Below are 17,838 nucleotides of genomic sequence, written 5' to 3'. Positions count from 1 at the left end.
AGCATGTTCAGGGTTATTTATAGCCAAGGAAATGACAACTGATAGGGAAGAGGTTGGGGAACTGAGCCCTGGTGTGTACTTATATTTGAGAGCAAGAAAATAAGAATGTTCTAGCAAGACATTGCTAAGAGAACGACCAGAGACTGAAGCAGGAGGAAAATCAGAATTTGGTGTCCTGAAGCTAAATAAAGAAGCTCTTTTGAGAAGGAATGATTAATAGTGATCAATGTCACTAAGGCCATTTAAGTTGAGAACTGAGAACAGATGATTAGATTTGGCAACTTGGAAGTCACTGGTGATCCCGATAAGAGTGGCATTAGTGGCATGATGGAGACAAATATCTCCATTGAACCAGGTTCAGGAGAGAATGTATAGACTAAGTATAGGAGACTAAGTATAGACACTTTTCAAAAGTTTTGCTGTATTAGGAATGGAGAAATGGGATGTAACTAGAAGAGAATGTGAAGCTTCAGAAGTTTCTTTCTTTTCTTTTTAATTTTTTTTTAACATTTACAAGTGGAGGAAAATAGATTAATAAAACTCCATGTGTCATCACCTAGCTTTGACAATTACTGCCATTCTGCCATTCTTGAATGGCCTATCCCCTAACCATTTATTTATTTATTTTGCACAAGTACTTAAAAAACAAATCACCTCATTTCATCTTATAATTCAGCATTTTAACAGAGAACTTAAAAATCACCATAGTATCATTATTGCATTGAATAAAATAAGCAGTATTTTTTTTATTGGTTGTTCACAACATTACAAAGCTCTTGACATATCATATTTCATACAAGAGATTGAAGTGGGTTATGAACTCCCAATTTTACCCCAAATGCAGATTGCAGAATCACGTCAGTTACACATCCACAATTTTACATAATGCCCTATTAGTAACTGTTGTATTCTGCTACCTTTCCTATCCCCTACTATCCCCCCTCCCCTTCCCTCACATCTTCTCTCTCTACCCCATCTACTGTAATTCATTTCTCTCCTTGTTTATTTTCCCATTCCCCTCACAACCTCTTATATGTAATTTTGTATAGCAATGAGGGTCTCCCTTCATTTCCATGCAATTTCCCTTTTCTCTCCCTTTCCCTCCCATCTCATGTCTCTGTTTAAAGTTAATCTTTTCTTCCTGCTCTTCCTCCCTACTCTGTTCATAGTTGCTCTCATTATATCAAAGAAGACATTTGGTATTTGTTTTTTAGGGATTGGCTAGCTTCACTAAGCATAATCTGCTCTAGTGCCATGCATTTCCCTGCAAATTCCATGATTTTGTCATTTTTTAGTGCTGCATAATATTCCATGGTGTATAAATGCCACATTTTTTTTATCCATTCATCTATTGAAGGGCATCTGGGTTGGTTCCACAGTCTAGCTATTGTGAATTGTGCTGCTATGAACATCGATGTGGCAGTATTCCTATAGCATGCTCTTTTAAGGTCTTCAGGGAATAGTCCGAGAAGGGCAATAGCAGGGTCAAATGGTGGTTCCATTCCCAGCTTTCCCAGGAATCTCCATACTGCTTTCCAAATTGGCCGCACCAATTTGCAGTCCTACCAGCAATGTACAAGTGTACCCTTTTCTCCACATCCTCGCCAGCACTTGTTGTTGTTTGACTTCCTAATGGCTGCCAATCTTACTGGAGTGAGATGGTATCTTAGGGTGGTGTTGATTTACATTTCTCTAACTGCTAGAGATGGTGAGCATTTTTTCATGTACTTGTTGATTGTATGTCCTCCTCTGAGAAGTGTCTGTTCAGGTCCTTGGCCCATTTGTTGATTGGGTTATTTGTTATCTTAAAATAAGCAGTATTTTAAAAATATAATCTAATACCCCACATTGCATTTCTCTTAACTATCTCAAAAATGTTTTTTTTTTTTTATTGTGAGTTGGTTCAAAATGGGATCCAAGGTCCTTAGATGTCTGTATTAGAGATCCTCCTATTTGTGTCTATTGTTTAAGTGTTCATGCCATTGACTTAAGATACTAGGTGATTTCCCCCATGGAATTCCCCACAATCTGTATTTGGTTAATGGCACCCATGTGGTGTCATTTAATATGTTCCTTGCCCTCTTGCATTTCCTGTCTATTAGTAGCTAGATCTAGAATTTTCATTATATTCAGATTCAATTTTAGTTTTATGCCCTGATACTTCACATGTGGGGCAACTATTGCATTGCCTCAGGAAGGATATAATGTCTGATGCTCTACTTTTTAGTGATAGGATTCAGTGGTAGAATCAGGTTATTGTCTGCCCAATCCATCATGGTTTCATGCTCCATCAATTTTTCACTCAATAATGTTGGCAGCCATTGATGCCTAGATCTGTAATCTGGGGTTCCAAAATGGAGGTTTTCCTCACCACTTTTTTGTAAGAACTATTAAAGATAAAGAAAATTAAAAGAATGTTATAGTAAACAGCCACTTACTCACCACCTAGATTCTCCAATTGACATTTTTTATATTTGTTTTTATCAACTATCTATGTATGTCTAACCTATCATCTATTCATCTACTGTTGGGCATCGTAGAGTACACCTGTAATCCCAGTGACTCTAGAGGCTGAGGCAGGAGGATCAAGAGTTCAAAGCCAGCCTCAGAAATTTAGTGAGGCCCTAAGCAACTCAGTGAGATCCTGTTTCTAAATAAAATATACAAAAGGGCTGGGATATGTCTTAGTGGTTGAGTGACCCTGGGTTCAATCCCTGGAACCCCCCCCCCAAAAAAAAATTCCATCTTAATTTTTATTACACCTCAGCCATACATGTTGTTGAATGCAATATGTGTTAAAATTGCTTAAGGTATGGGCTGGGGTTGTGGTTCAGTGTACAGCACTCACCTAGCATGGGTGAGGCACTGGGTTCAATTCTCAGCACCATATAAAAATAAATAAATAAAATAAAGGTATTATGTCCATCTACAACTAAAAAAAATTGCTTAAGGTAGAATTTACATACCACAAAATGCACCATCCTTAGAGTTTTGAAGAATGGCGTACGTCTGTGTAATCCAAATGCTTATTGAGTTATTATCATTATCCCAGAAATCTTCCTTATTCCCTTCCTATTTGATTTCTGCTGTCACCCCCCACACAGTGCAAACCACTAATCTGATATTCTTTCACCATAGATTTGTTCTGCCTATTTTAGAACTTCATATATAGGAAATCATGATAGGCACTCTTTTATGTAAGACTTTATTTCCATCAGTATGTTTCTGAGATTCATCCATTCCATTGTGATTAGTAATTCATTTTTTAAATGCTAAGTATGAAAATACCAGTTTGTACATTCTCCTGTGGATGGGCATTTGGGCCATTTCTTGTATTGTTTTGATTCTGATATTATGAATAAAGGTGCTATGAAGTATTTCCAGAATAGCAAGTTGTTTTCTTTATTTTAATATTTATTTTTTAGTTATAGTTGTACACAATATCTTTAATTTATTTTTATGTGGTGCTGAGGATCGAACCCAGGGCCTCGCACTTGCTAGGTGAGCGCTCTACCGCTGAGCCACAACCCCAGCCCCGGCAAGTTGTTTTCTAGGCAACCTTCAAAGGTGACCAGTGAAGATGTTATTTGGTATTATTATGAACTTAGTGTTTGCTATATTTGATATATTTTAATCAGTTGTTGCCCCTTTTTCATTTTGATGTTTAAACTATCCTGTGTTTAGGCAGTGGGAACCCCTTTAAGTCAGTTTGCTCCTATTTCCTTTCTTAAGATTCTAGGAGTTTGTTAACTTATTTGTTTTCAGGGCAAAAATGATGTCCCAGGCATCATCCTGTTCATTTCTTGCCCCAGAATCAGCCATTTCTCTAAGCAGTCCCATTTCTTTTTAGTGGGAAAAGGTTTTTTAAACCATAATGTGGGTACTAGACGTATTATTACTACTGAGTTATAATTGCTTTGAGCTTTCAGTGGACTACAAATTATGTATTTTTTAAGAAGGAGAAAAAAAATTACAAATTTATATTGATGTTATTCCTACTCAATTACAGAGTTTTTACTTCTTTGACTTGGCAAGTTATCCTGGTACCTAATGATATTAACATAGTTACTCATTTGCTTTGTCCTTCAGTGTGTGTATCAAGTTTTAAAATAACAATATCTGAGCCGGGTGAGGTGTGCACACCTGTGATCCCAGTGGCTCAGGAGGCTGAGGCAGGAGATCACAAGTTGGAGGCCAGCCTCAGCAAAAGCGAGGTGCTAAGAAGCTCAGTGAATTCCTGCCTCTAAAAAAAAAAGCAAAATAGGGCTGGGGATGTGGCTCAGTGGTCAAGTGCCCCTGAGTTCAATTCCTGGTACCCTCTCCAAAATAAAATAAAACAACAGTATCTATATCACCAATAACAAAACCACTATATTCTGTTTATGATTTCTTTGTGGTTCCTTTGATTCTTAAGATATATACTATGAGATAAGCCCAGTCAAAATAGTGTCTTACTACTGAGTAAAGAAAGAATCCATGAGTCTATGATGATATAAATATGTAAGGAAATAAATGCATGAGGGAGAAGGAAAAGCTTTTCTTTAAGTAGAAAACCAATTAAATGTGGAAGAAATGCTGGAATTAGAAAATCATCATTTGGCAGTTTTCATCATCCTGATTCAGGCAAGAATCATAAAAGATGCTGAGTAGTGGGTGAAAGTTTGACAAATGAGGATATTTACATAATTCCAGAGAATTTCCCATGATACTTATTAATTGCAGAGGAGAAAATAGTAATTTTACAGGGGAGAAATCTGGCAGAAACTAGCATAGTTAGTCCTGCTAGTACTGGGACTGGTGGATAGTGTATACTTATTGATAGGTTTTGCTGAGAAGAGCTAAGTGACATTGCTGTAATGTTCCTGCCAAACCAGATTTCATCATGAGGAAACTGCACCTACCCAAACTGAGAGGCATTCTAGAAAGTAACTGGCTAATATGCTTCAAATGTAATTCTGGATTAAAGACATTAAGTGGCTGGGCACCACTTATAATCTCAGCAGCTCAGGAGGCTGAGGCAGGAGGTTTGTAAATTTGAGGCCAGCCTCAGCAATTTAGTGAGGCCCTAAGCAACTTAGTGAGACCCTGTCTCTAAATAAAAAATAAAAAGGGGCTGGGGATGTGGCTCAATGGTAAAGCACCCCTGAGTTCAATCCCCAGAACGGGGCGGGGAGGAAAAGGTGTTAAGTGAAAGTAAAGAAATACAATAGCTAAATGCAGTATATGATCTTGTTTTTATTTTGCTACAAAGGACATTATTAGGGTAATTGATGAAGTTGGAACAAGTTCTATAGATTACATAATAGTAGTCTTTCAACGTAAATTCCCTAATTTTGATTATTATACATTAGCCATATAAAAGAATTTTTTTCCAGGAAATACAGATAGGTGAGTAAAGAATGAGAGATTGAGAAAGATAAAAAATGCAGAAAAATGTTAACATGGGGTTAACATCTTAGTGGAAGATATCTAGAATTCTTCCTACTGTTCTTGTAACTTTTTTGTAAATCTAAAATTATGTATGAAAAACCCCATCCTATTTTAAAGCCACTTAAAAGAATTCTCCTTGTGGTTATGCTTTCACTTTGTGATGTAGTGAGGTTCATTTGTTTTAATCAGATTTGGGCTTAATTTGGTGTTTTAATTCTATAAAACATGTCTATGGTTCCTTATTAACTTTTGGCTTATCCTTCAATGACAGGGTATCCAAAAAAGGAATATTTTTAAGTAAGAAAATACATAGAATACTTAAATAATTTCATGAATATATACTAGAGATAAAAGGGAAATTCTCTTCTGAATGCTTCTATTTTCTAAGTGAAATAAGAAGCAGTCTGGTTGGTATAGGGAAGGAGAGAGGGTTGCCTGCAGTCTGAAATGAGTGAAGGTGTGAAAAAGGATTTTTGAAGAATAGAAAATGAATTGAAATTGACTAAGACAGTGGCTCTGAAACTTTAGCATCCGAATCACAGATTGCTGGGCCTCATTCCTAGAATTCCTGGCTTCATGGGTCTGGGATGAGGTCAAGAGTATGCATTCCCAATAAGGTCTTTTTTTCTTTTTTTAAAAAATTTGTTTTTTTTAAGATATACATGGCAATAGAGTGTACTTTGACTTATCATACGTACATGGAGTATAACTTCCCATTCTTGTGGTTGTGCGTAATGTGGACTTTCACTGGTCGTGTATTCATATATGAACATAGGAAAGTTTTGTCCAATTCATTTGGTTGTCTTTCCCATGCCCATCCCCCTCCCTTCCCTTCATCCCCTTTGTCTAATCCAATTAACTTCTATTCTTCCCTCCCCCTTATTGTAAATTAGCATCTAATATCATAGAGAACATTTGGCCTTTGGCTTTTTTGGGATTAGCTGAATTCACTTAGCATGATAGTCTCTAGCTTTACCCATTTATTGGCAAATGCCATAATTTCATTCTTCTTTATGGCTGAGTAATATTCCATTGTGTATATATACCACATTTTCCTTATCCATTCATCTGTTGAAGGACACATAGGTCCAACAAGCTCTTGATGCTTCCAGACTAGCTACTGGTCTGGGAGCCATACTTTTAGAACCACTGGACCAAGAAAATCACCAGGATTGCTGGGAGCACAGGAGCCCACTTAAAGTTTGTGGTCATGAATTTGGAGGGAGACCAACCAGCATGATTATGTGTTTGTACCCAAAAGTGCTCATTTTAGCTGATAATTTTCAGGCCTGGAGGAGGTGGCAAGCTGAATTTCACCAGGGTTGGGATTTAGATAAAGAGATGATGGGGACATTAGTAACTGAAGTCACTTCACATGAATAAAAAGCTTACAATACCAACAAAAGAGAGCCAGGAAGGATGGAGAAGAGGATATACAGGAAGAAGCTAAAAACACAAAGTACAAGGTTCAGAATGAACAGCAGAAAGGTCATATAAAGAACTAGAAAAAAGATTTATACTCAAATAGCATGTTAGCTTTGCTGATCGATGTTGAGAAAATATGAGAAAACTAAAGATTTAAAAAGCAATTAGTATTTTGAAAAGGGATGGTTTAGGTATGATAAAAATAGGACAATATAGAAAAAATATTTATGCTAGATTTTATAGACAGAATTCTAATAAGTAAATACCTATTTTTGCCATTGAAAAATCTTGCCAGGATCTTGAAGAGATATTTGCACACCCATGTTCATTACAGCCTTTCTTTTTTACAATTGCCAAGAGGTAGAAGCAGCCACATGTCCACTGACAGATGAATGGATAAGGGAAATGAGATATATCCATACAGTGGAATATTATAAAGTCTAATTAAGGAAATTCTGTCCCATGGTATAACCTGGATGAACCTATGCTAAGTGAAATAAACTCATCACAAAAGGTCAAATACTATATGATTCTACTCCTGTGAAGTATCTGGAACAGTCAAAATCATAGAAATATAAAGTAGAATCATGGCTACCAAAAGGGTGGGGGAGGGAAGAGGGGAAATCAATGTTTACTGGCTATAGAGTTTCAGGTTTGCAAGATGAACGATTTCTAGTGATTTGTCTCACAATAATATCAATATACTTAAAATTCCTGAACTACCCACTTAAAAATGATTAAGATGGTAAATTCAATGTTGTGTGTACTTTACCAACATAAGAAAAAAGTACTGCCAGACCTATACAGTATTCATCTTCCTTCTCAGTGGTTCAAAGAGGAAGTAAGAGCTACAAAATATTTTCATTCTAGCAATTTAAAAGCATTGTTCCATGTATTATATTTATAACCAACTAAAAGCTCTGGAGAATATGATGTTCAGAAGAGCGTACCCAGAAATAATTACAATGTTAGCTAAAGCTCAATGCATTAAATGTGATTTAGTTAAACCAAACTGCAGGATAACAATTATGAGGATAAAAGTTAACTCCTCATTCCAAATGACAAAAAAAAAAAAAAAAAAAAAAAGGGAAATGACACTGAACTGCAGGGCCAGCAGTTACACAGATGAACAGATAGTGGTTAAATGCTGGACTAGGACCAAAACAAAAACTGCAGAATCCCATCATTATTTTCTTTTAAAACATAAAAAATTGTTTTAATTTACTTGGGTGAGTTTATTGGTATGCTAGAAAGGAAAGACTAGCATCCCAAATCTCATCTAGTCCTAATATCATAAGATTGTTTTAGAAAATAAATCCAAGGTCTTAAAGGAATACATGAAAATATACTAAAATAATATACAGATTAAAGAAAAGAAAAAATTAAAGAATAAAATGTAATAGTAATATTAGTAAAATTCAGTATAGGAAGGCTATTCTATGTGAATACTGATTTCTAAAATGAATCCAGAAAGAAACAGAAATTCAACACTGGTACTTTAAAAGTCCACGATGATAGCATATTATGTATCATTTCTTAGGAAATTCAGAAAATGCTTAGATATTCTTATACTTTATAGAACTTTCATTTTATTCTAGGAGTGAGGGAAACTTTCTCCAATTTTCAAGTTGGAAGGTCTTCGTGAAGAAGAGATCATTTCCTAGAGTTAAATGTGGACTGAACTTGAAGTTGTTTCAGGGTGGTGGGACCTTTCAATATCTTCAAAAGGAGTCTAAGGGTTGTCACATTGAAAAAAGAAAGAAAAAGGGAAAAAGAAACCCTACCACCACAGGCGAATAGAAAAAAGAAGACAACCCCAACCAATTACACCACCACCGGATGGAGGAACCCAGCTGACACAAGCAGTCTAGGGAAGCTTGGGGTTTAGCTCTTTTGACTTCAGGAAAGACTGCACTGTGAGTATTCATGGATTTTTGAACTATATAAATGAGCTTTCATTTTAGTTAAAATTCGATTATCTGAGCATTCAAAGTGAAACCTGATTCATACTGATAAGGCTACTTTGGTACCAGCAATTCTGTTGCTTTTAGAGATACTGAGTAAACAGTTTGAAGGACACCTCTGCCTTGATTTCAAATGAGATGGTGTTACTCCTTCTTTAGGACACCTATTATTGAGATAGTCGCACTGCTTATATTGTCTTTGTAGAGTACCACAAAGAGCTGCAGATCTACTTGAATCAAGCTATTTTCTCATGCTATAAGTTTTATTTGTAACATACTAGAAATTATCTATGACTTCTTGACTTTACTAAGTTATGGCGCCTTCTTGCTTGAAATTATAGTATTCTTTATTATGTTATTACTACTTTATGGTAATTACCAGGCCAATAAGTTTAAGTTTGGTGTTTTAGAAGTAAATAAGGTGAATATTAGAGAAAAGAGAAAGAGAAATACTCTGTAGTTAATTCAAATAACGAAAATCAACAAATTTCTTTTGATAGTTCAGACTTAATAGACTCCTAATAGTATTATTTCCAAAGTAATGTGCTCTTGATATTTCCTTCTGTATATATCAGTTAATGCAATTTTTGAAGCATGGCCTGAATAGATTCAAGTCATTATCAAGGCAGCCATCGCAATCAAACAGGTATGTATTTCAGCATAGTAATGTGATGTTTATATAAACATGCCCAAAGTGCATTTAAAAAGCTTCTGCTTATCTGGAGTCACAATGGAATCTGTTGGGTTCTCTAGGGACAGCAGCTCTTACCAGATCCAGCTGAAAACAACTGCCAGAGGTAGAAGTAGGGTGGTGGTGGTGGTGGGAAGGTACAAGCAGTAACACAGAGTTGCAAACTTAGGAACAAGATTTACCAAGTAACAAATACTATCTAGTATTAGAAAACTACTGTGATAAGATGCACTCTTGTAATCTGAATTACTTAAGGAAGCTGAGGTAGGAGGATTGCCAGTTGGAGGCCAACCTGGCCAACTTAGCAAGACCCTATCTCAAAATAAAATAAAAACGGCTGGGGGTGTGGCTCAGTGGTACAGTACTTGCTCAGCATGCATGAGGCCGTGGGTTCCTGCCAAAAACAAAACAAAACAAAACAAAAAAACCAAACTATTGCATCCTCTTCAATATAGGACGACCAGGGTCACAAGTAAGGTTCACTGGAAAATTCTGTGAATAAAGTGGTTTGGTTCTTGTCTTCATTGGCAATTCTTAACACATTAAACAAGTAGTGTCAAAAATATCACTAAATGGCCTTATGAATAGTGAGTGATTGACACTGCAATGAGCCAATAGAGCAGGAGGCAAAAATCAGCCACTAAGTTTAAAACAGAATCTAATATGTTAATTTGTTAATAATTAAATGCTAGCCATCTGATACATAGCAATACATGGTGGCTACTATTACTATTTAAATAAATGTATTGCTTTTCCTTTATTCTCTTTGAGACTAAGAAAAACCAGAAAAGTTTGCTGATGGTCTTATCCAAGTGTTATTTATTTATTTTCCTCACAGAGTAAAGCTGAGGCAAATGGTTTCAGAATATGTGCTTTGTGCTAACAGCTTTCTAGAAACTCTTGATTATGGCCACTGGACCTAGAAGTGTTGAGGAGATATGTTCTGGGGGATGATCTGGAATACTTTGTGATTCAGTAAATTGCATTTATTTACTTACTATAATGGACATAGCAACTAAAAAAGATCAATAATTTTTCAAAGGAGCAAAGCTAGCTGGCATAATCGCTTCTTAAAACTGCTTGGGGGAAATAATGTTAAGGGATTCACATCAAAATATTGCTAATAGAACTCAGCATTAATAAGGAAATGGTGATAAGGAGTGAGGTTTTGTAAAAAGGATCATGGGTTCTCAAAAGTCTGATCTGAGTCAACTTAGGCATGGCCATATAAGAGCTGTGTGGCTATGGGCTAAGGTCCTAACCTGTTGATCTTTCAGAACCTCTTTTGTAAATCCTATCTCACACAGTTGTTGTAAAGAATATATAAATTAAATAAATGTGCTCAACACAGGATTTGGTACATAGCCGGTGTTAAATAAATATCATTGATGGTTTGGCTGTCTAGCTCAGGGGTTCTGTTTTGACTGTACATTAGACTCCCCCAACAATACCTTTTTTTTTTTTTTTTAACCACTGAGCCACATCCACAGCCCTTTTTACTTTTTTTTTTTTTTGGTACCAGGATTGAACTCAGGGGCACTCATCCACTGAGCCACATCTCCAGCCCTATTTTGTACTTTATTTAGAAATATGGTCTCACTGAGTGGCTTAGGGTCTCGCTTCCTGAGCCATTGGGATTATAGACATGTGCCACCACACAAAGCTTATTTTTACCTTTTTTTTTTTTTTTTTTTTTTTTTGGAGACAGGGTCTCACTAAGTTGCTGAGGCTGGCTTTGAACTCAAGATCCTCCTGCCTCACCCTCCCAAGCTGCTGGGATTACAGGAGTGTGCCACCCTGTCTGGGCCCACAGTAGTTTTTAAAGGAAACCAATTCCTGAAGCACATTCTGGTCCAATTACATCAGAATATCTGGGGAAGGAGCCAGGCATCGGTATCTTTTAAAGGTCCTCAAGTGGGGCTGGGGTTGTGGCTGACGGGTAGAGCACTGACTAGCATGTATGAAGCACCAGGTTCGATCCTCAGCACCACATAAAAATATATATACATATAAATCAAAGTTAAAAAAGTCCTCAAGGGGATTCTCATATGCAGCCAGGATTGAGTACCACTAAGAATCCCTTCTAAAAAAGTGCCCAAAGGGTGGCAGTAAGTTCCTTCTTGCCTCCCAAAATAGACCATTTTTCATTCTAAAAAAACATTTCCTTACGAGGAGGCAACATACGTTTCTATTATTTCTATCACAGATCCCTGCTCTGCTTTCAGGTAATAAGATGAAAGCCTTTTCTCCATGGCCTTGTGAAATGCTCCCGTCTGCAAGGCAGGGTACCTACTTCTTTCAATTTGTTTCCATGACATGATTTGAATTCCTCTTCTCCCCATCTGGTCAGTGGCTTTTCCTAAGTGTGCTGCTGAGGATGCTCAAAAACTGCATTTCAGGGGAGACCCTATCAGCTTGGGACAGAACCAGATCAGTAGTAATAATCTTCATTGAAGACAGTTTATATCTAGAATTCAACTAAAGATGGAGTTATTTTTGTTGCAGGGGCATTGCTCACTGATTCAGCAAATGCAACTGTGTTTCTGTTAGTGCAGTGAAAAGTCCTGGCAGTACTTGTGCTTTTGATTTTAATATGCACATACAGAACTTTACATTCAATCAATTCCCTCTTTGATTCAACAATACTTATTGAGCTAAGCACTTAGTACACAGAGGAAAATAAAACAGACTTGTTCTTAATCCTATTGGGGTTTAAAATCTAGCATGGAAGAAAATAGAAACTAATTACAGATGAGGTTTTCAAGTCATTTCAGCTACCTGAACTCTCAAAACTCATCATTTCCTGTGTCATTGTCCTTTCACCAGGGGATAACATGTTTCTATCTGAACCTCTTGACAGTAGCTCCCTGTGTGACCACATAACCCAGTTTGGTCTACACACACCCTTTTCCTCTTCTTGGTAATGCAGATTACATTATCAGTTTCATTTTGGGCAGCTTGTCTCTCTTCTTAGGCTGTCACATCCCAAGGAACATGCCTATAAATTTCTACAAACTTTGTGAAATCTATCTTTCTGCAGTCAAGAAACAGGACAGACGACTCAGTCTTCCGTGCTTCCTTCCTTTCTCCCTTCCTTCTGCTCTTCTCCCTCCACTGCCCTAAGCTTGGGAGACAGGCTCCCACTAGGGCTTACAGGAACTTCCTCTTCACCAGCCAGTTCCTCTTCCTTAGAGTCAACTCCCTCCCTGCTTTATAAGATTTTAAACACGAATGTTAACCCTCTACCAAAGTGGTTTCTTCTTGATCAAAAGAAAGACTACAATCTTCCAACTATTTTTCTTTGTGCATAATATCAAATCAAGAAATTAATGATCATGATTAAAATCCAATTTGTTTTATTGTCTTCAGGGTTTGAATGCACACTCCTGCAAAAAGTTGAATGAGGGCAGGGTCCCTGTCTTGCCTTCATTTTCCAAGCAGTATTTAGCTAAGTGGAAAATAATTACTAAAATGAGATTAATCAAAAGATTTTTTTTAAAGCTAACTGTGTATGTGTGTGCATGTGTGTGTGTGTATGTGTGTATGTGTGAGGCTGGGGATGAAACTCAGGAACTCCCACATGCTAGGCAAGCACACTACCACTGAGATATATCCCCAGCTTCAAACCTCACTTTTAATTGAACACTTGTTATGTGCCAGGATGAACTTCATCATATGTATTTTTCATTTTTACAAATGCAAGAAAAGATTATTTGCCCTTGATCACAGAGTGAGTTAGGTCTGAGTTTGAAAATCCTGCTCTGAATGTCTTTATATTACCCCTGATAACAGGCAGCTGTGGAGAAACAGAGCAGTCACCCTGAGAAAGGAATAGGATGAGACTTTTTGGAACCTGCTCCTTATGTCTTCCAGCACTTTATAACAGGGTTTCAGACTGAGTTCTTCATAGCAGTCAAATGACAGAAAACATCCAGTAACAAGTAGAACATTCTCCACTGCCACAAACATGCTACCTATTTTTTTTTTTAATCTTTCTGTGGTACTAGGGATTGAACGTGGGCCTTCATGAAAATTAAGCAAGTGCTTGGTCACTGAGCTACATCTCAACCCTTTTTAAGTTTTATTTGGAGACAAGATCTCACTCAGTTTCCCAGGCTGGTCTCGAACTTGGCATCCTCGTGCCTCAGCCTCCCAGGTAGCTGAGATTATAGGCATGGGCCATCACATACTATGTCTCATAAGGTTCTAGCAACAGTCTCAAATTATATAACCCAGGGCATATTTAAACTTCAGTCAGTTACTTTCAAAATTTTGGACTGTGCATTCTGTTTCCCATCTACATTATCCCTTTTGTGCTTGCAGTTCAAAAGGGCTAATGGTTGCTGCCATCTGATTTGGTTTGGTTTGACTACTTTGTTCTCTTGATCAGTGTTATGTGAGTTTATGTAAGGAGACAGGTGCTGGCTTTTTTGGTCTGTTATGTTAACTGCATGTTCCTCTAGGCTTATGATGTTAATATTCCTACCTTGGTCTTGGGTTGAGAAGGTAGAAATTTAGGATCCTCTATTCCTACCATCGCATGAGAGATCATTACAGTTTACCATCACACACCATGTGGCACTATGTGTCATAATGATGAATGCCACATCTGAGAGGAAGGGCCAAGGCAGGAAGCAGTTCTGAAGCTGGGCAGGGCCTACAGTGGGCCCAGTTTACTCATGGCTATAACCACATTTAGGGAAATCGATGCTCATCTTTGAGCATCAACATGATCTGTCATCTCCCTTGACCTCCACCCCTAATCCTATAACAGTCTCCCTAAGAAAGGATGTTCTTATTTTCATTTTAATATAATAAATGAAACAAACTCTGAGAAAAATGAGAAAGCTGTAGGGAAGTTTCGAGCAGGATGCTCCATGAGATCCTAAGTTTGCTGACTGTTTTGTGAGACAACAATACTATAGATATATGGTGTAGATATATTGTGTAGAAAGCTAAATGGTTCAAAGGTAGGAAAATAGTAACATTTCTCACAATATCTGAAAAGAAATAATTTATTACTTATGCTTTGAGTTAAAGTTACTGTCATTAAAATAGCAAATGAACCACAAGAATGGGAAGTTAGACTTGATGTATAATATCAAAATACTCTGTCATGGATAATTAAAAAGAACAAATAAAAAATGTTCAGAGTAAAAAAGAATAAAATAGCGAATGACTCAATGTTTGGTATTCTCTTGTAGGAAAAAATCTGAAGACATAGGAACTACACACAAGGAACATGTCATTTAGCACCCGTTTTTGATCCCCACAGAAGACAAGAAGAAGTCACAACTTAACAATGACAACTACTTCAGTTGGCAGCTGGTCTTGCTCCTCCCAGGGAACAAGCTTTATAACTAATTATAGTGACCAAGTACCACAAAATGTGTCAAGACCACCAAACGTTACAAGCTGTTCCATGGATGAAAACTTACTATCCACTGTGTTAACAACATTCTATTCTGTGATCTTCATCGTGGGATTGGTTGGAAACATAATTGCCCTCTATGTGTTTCTCGGCATCCACCGCAAGAGAAATTCCATTCATATTTACCTACTTAATGTCGCCATTGCAGACCTTCTGCTCATCTTCTGCCTCCCTTTCCGAATAATGTATCACATTAACCAAAACAAATGGACATTAGGTGTGGTTTTTTGCAAGGTTGTGGGAACACTATTTTATATGAATATGTACATTAGTATTATTTTGCTTGGATTCATCAGTTTGGATCGCTACATAAAAATTAATCGGTCTCTACAACAACGCAGGGCAATAACAACCAGACAAAGTATTTATGTTTGCTGTATAGTGTGGATAGTTGCTCTTGCTGGATTTTTAACTATGATTGTTTTAACACTTAAGAAGGGAGGGCACAATTCCACAATGTGTTTCCATTATAGAGATAGGCACAATGCTAAAGGAGAGGCCATTTTTAACTTTGTTCTTGTGATAATGTTCTGGCTCATTTTCCTACTAATAATCCTTTCGTATATTAAGATTGGCAAGAATCTATTGAGGATTTCTAAAAAGAGGTCCAAATTTCCTAATTCGGGTAAATATGCCACCACAGCCCGGAATTCCTTTATTGTACTGATAATTTTTACTCTCTGTTTTGTCCCCTATCATGCTTTTCGATTCATCTACATTTCTTCCCAGATCAATGTATCATCTTGCAATTGGAAGGAGATTGTTCACAAAACCAATGAGATCATGCTTGTTCTGTCGTCTTTCAATAGCTGCTTGGATCCAGTCATGTATTTCCTGATGTCCAGTAATATTCGCAAAATAATGTGTCACCTTCTTTTTAGACGATTTCAAGGGGAAGCAAGCAGAAGTGAAAGCACTTCAGAATTTAAGCCAGGATACTCCCTGCATGAGACATCTGTGGCAGCTAAGATAATGTACAGCTCTAAAAGTACTTAAGGTGAACATACTGGAAAGATTGATAACTATCCAGCCTCTTAATTCCATGAAAATCTAAAAACGTATGAAACAAAGCCCTTGCATTTAGAAAACTCAAGCCTTCTCAAATCTCTGTTTGCATTTGTGATATTTCACTTGCTTACTTGTAAAATGTCTCAAGGCAAAGAGAAGTTTATAAACTGTATGTAAAATTCTCTCAAAGTATACTGTTAAGCTAACATTCTTAACAATGGATTATAAAGTTATATGAAACTCATGGCTTTAACAATGGAATTACTAAAACAAATAGCATAGTTTCTCAAGTCATTAAAGTAGTTACTAAAATGAAGCACTTGATACTAATTTAAATTTTGTTTCCAAATAAGTTAAGTGATTTTAGGATTGACTGAAAATGTCAGAAAATATATGCTTGTGTATCATTATAAAAGCTTGTATAATTTGCTTCTATATTCATTTTGCCTAAAGTTCTATTAACAGATGAAATGATAATAAAATTCTAATAAAAATGAGATCACCCACTATCTATCACTGCTTAGAACAAAATGGAAAGAATTCAGATGCCAGACAGTAAAAATTAAACAGATAAGCGATGAATTTAATAGCCTAGCAAAAGGATTCGAAACTGTACCTTGGGCTGGGGCTGGGTCTCAGTGGAAGAATGCTTGCCTACCATGTATGAGGCACTGGGTTCAATCCTCAGCACCACATAGAAAAAAATAAAATAAAGGTATTGTGTCCACCTAAAACTAAAAATATATATTTTTAAAAAACTGCACCTTACTTAAAAATGATTCAGCCATCTCAGTCACACTTTGGTTGGATCAAATCAAAGATGTGAATACATCCAGAAAGTTCACCACAAGGTACGTGTCTTCCAGAATCACTCAAATTCGTATGCAAGGCACATGTAGTGATGCTCGGTGCACTAAGTACTCTTTATAATATTAAAAAACAGGAGGGCTAGGAATATAGCTCAGTTGGTAGAGTGCTTACCTCACATGCAAAAGACCCTGGGTTCAATCCCCAGAACCACACATACACAAAAACAAACAAACAAACAAACAAACAACAACAACAACAAAAAACTGGAAACAAGTATGTATGAAGAAAAGTATGAAGAAGCAAACTGTGGTTCATTACCAACATGGAGAACCATATAGAACCTCAATGCCATGAACTATATCCACATGCATCAACATGGAGAAATCTCAAAAATAATGTTGAGTGAGAAAAAAACCATACAAAATTGCAAAAGGGTATGTATCACATGATGATTTATGTAAGGTACAAAATTAAAGATTCAAGATAATAAAAGAAACCCTAGAGATTTGTATTAAAAGAAGTAATCCATATGTGGCAGTGAATGCCTGTGATCCCAGCTACTGGGGAGGCTGAGGTAGGAGGATCATAAGTTTAAGGTCAGCCTCAGCAACTTAAGAGCTTAGTATATTACTTGGCACATAGGAAATCAATATATTTTTATTGAATAACTGAATGAATGAAGGGATGAAAGGATGGGTAGATGAATGAAGAAGACATGGAGAAAGGGAAGGAAAGGGTGTTTAAAAAAAAGCAGCAAAAACTGAGTATTCCTTAGCTTTTTTCCTAGTCAATCTACATGGGTATAGCTACATAGAATATTATACAATTTCTACCCTGGGAGGTGTCATTAGGCAAATCTCCTCGACAGTTTGTCCAGCATTTGTCAAGGTCTTTGGCTACCCACCAAGCCAAAGTGCCATTGAATCAATATGTAAAAGTGTGTTAATGATAAATTCTAAGGGTCCATTTGTAAGTTTCTGTCACAGAATATGAAATTTTTGTTAGATTACTTCTTAAAACTCAAGTTAGGCCACTGGCTGGGAAATCAGAGTTTAAGAACATGGAGGCTTTTTGTAGAG

The 17,838-nt window shown here is 36.8% G+C and overlaps 2 protein-coding genes across 8 annotated transcripts in view; one reads left to right on the top strand and one right to left on the bottom strand.

Annotated features, from left to right (window-relative positions):
* Cask (calcium/calmodulin dependent serine protein kinase) overlaps window positions 1–17,838 on the bottom strand; it is a 349,943-nt gene that overhangs the window by 131,721 nt on the left and 200,384 nt on the right. The gene's annotated exons all lie outside the window — the stretch shown is intronic.
* Gpr34 (G protein-coupled receptor 34) lies at window positions 8,716–16,401 on the top strand. The gene is made up of 3 exons (XM_026387553.1): window positions 8,716–8,771; window positions 9,395–9,465; window positions 14,715–16,401. The coding sequence occupies exon 3, from the start codon at window positions 14,813–14,815 to the stop codon at window positions 15,935–15,937; it is 1,125 nt and encodes a 374-aa protein (XP_026243338.1). The 5' UTR covers window positions 8,716–8,771; window positions 9,395–9,465; window positions 14,715–14,812; the 3' UTR covers window positions 15,938–16,401.

The sequence above is a fragment of the Urocitellus parryii genome, chromosome X, assembly GCF_045843805.1.
Source record: "Urocitellus parryii isolate mUroPar1 chromosome X, mUroPar1.hap1, whole genome shotgun sequence".
NCBI classification, from domain to species: Eukaryota; Metazoa; Chordata; class Mammalia; order Rodentia; family Sciuridae; genus Urocitellus; species Urocitellus parryii.
The sequence above is the reverse complement of the archived record's forward strand: the minus strand, read 5'-3'. Positions and strand labels throughout refer to the sequence as shown.

What these genes read in the sequence shown, in the direction of transcription:
- Gpr34 (XM_026387553.1), top strand. Translation starts at nt 14,813, where the DNA reads ATGACAACTACTTCAGTTGGCAGCTGGTCTTGCTCCTCCCAGGGAACA.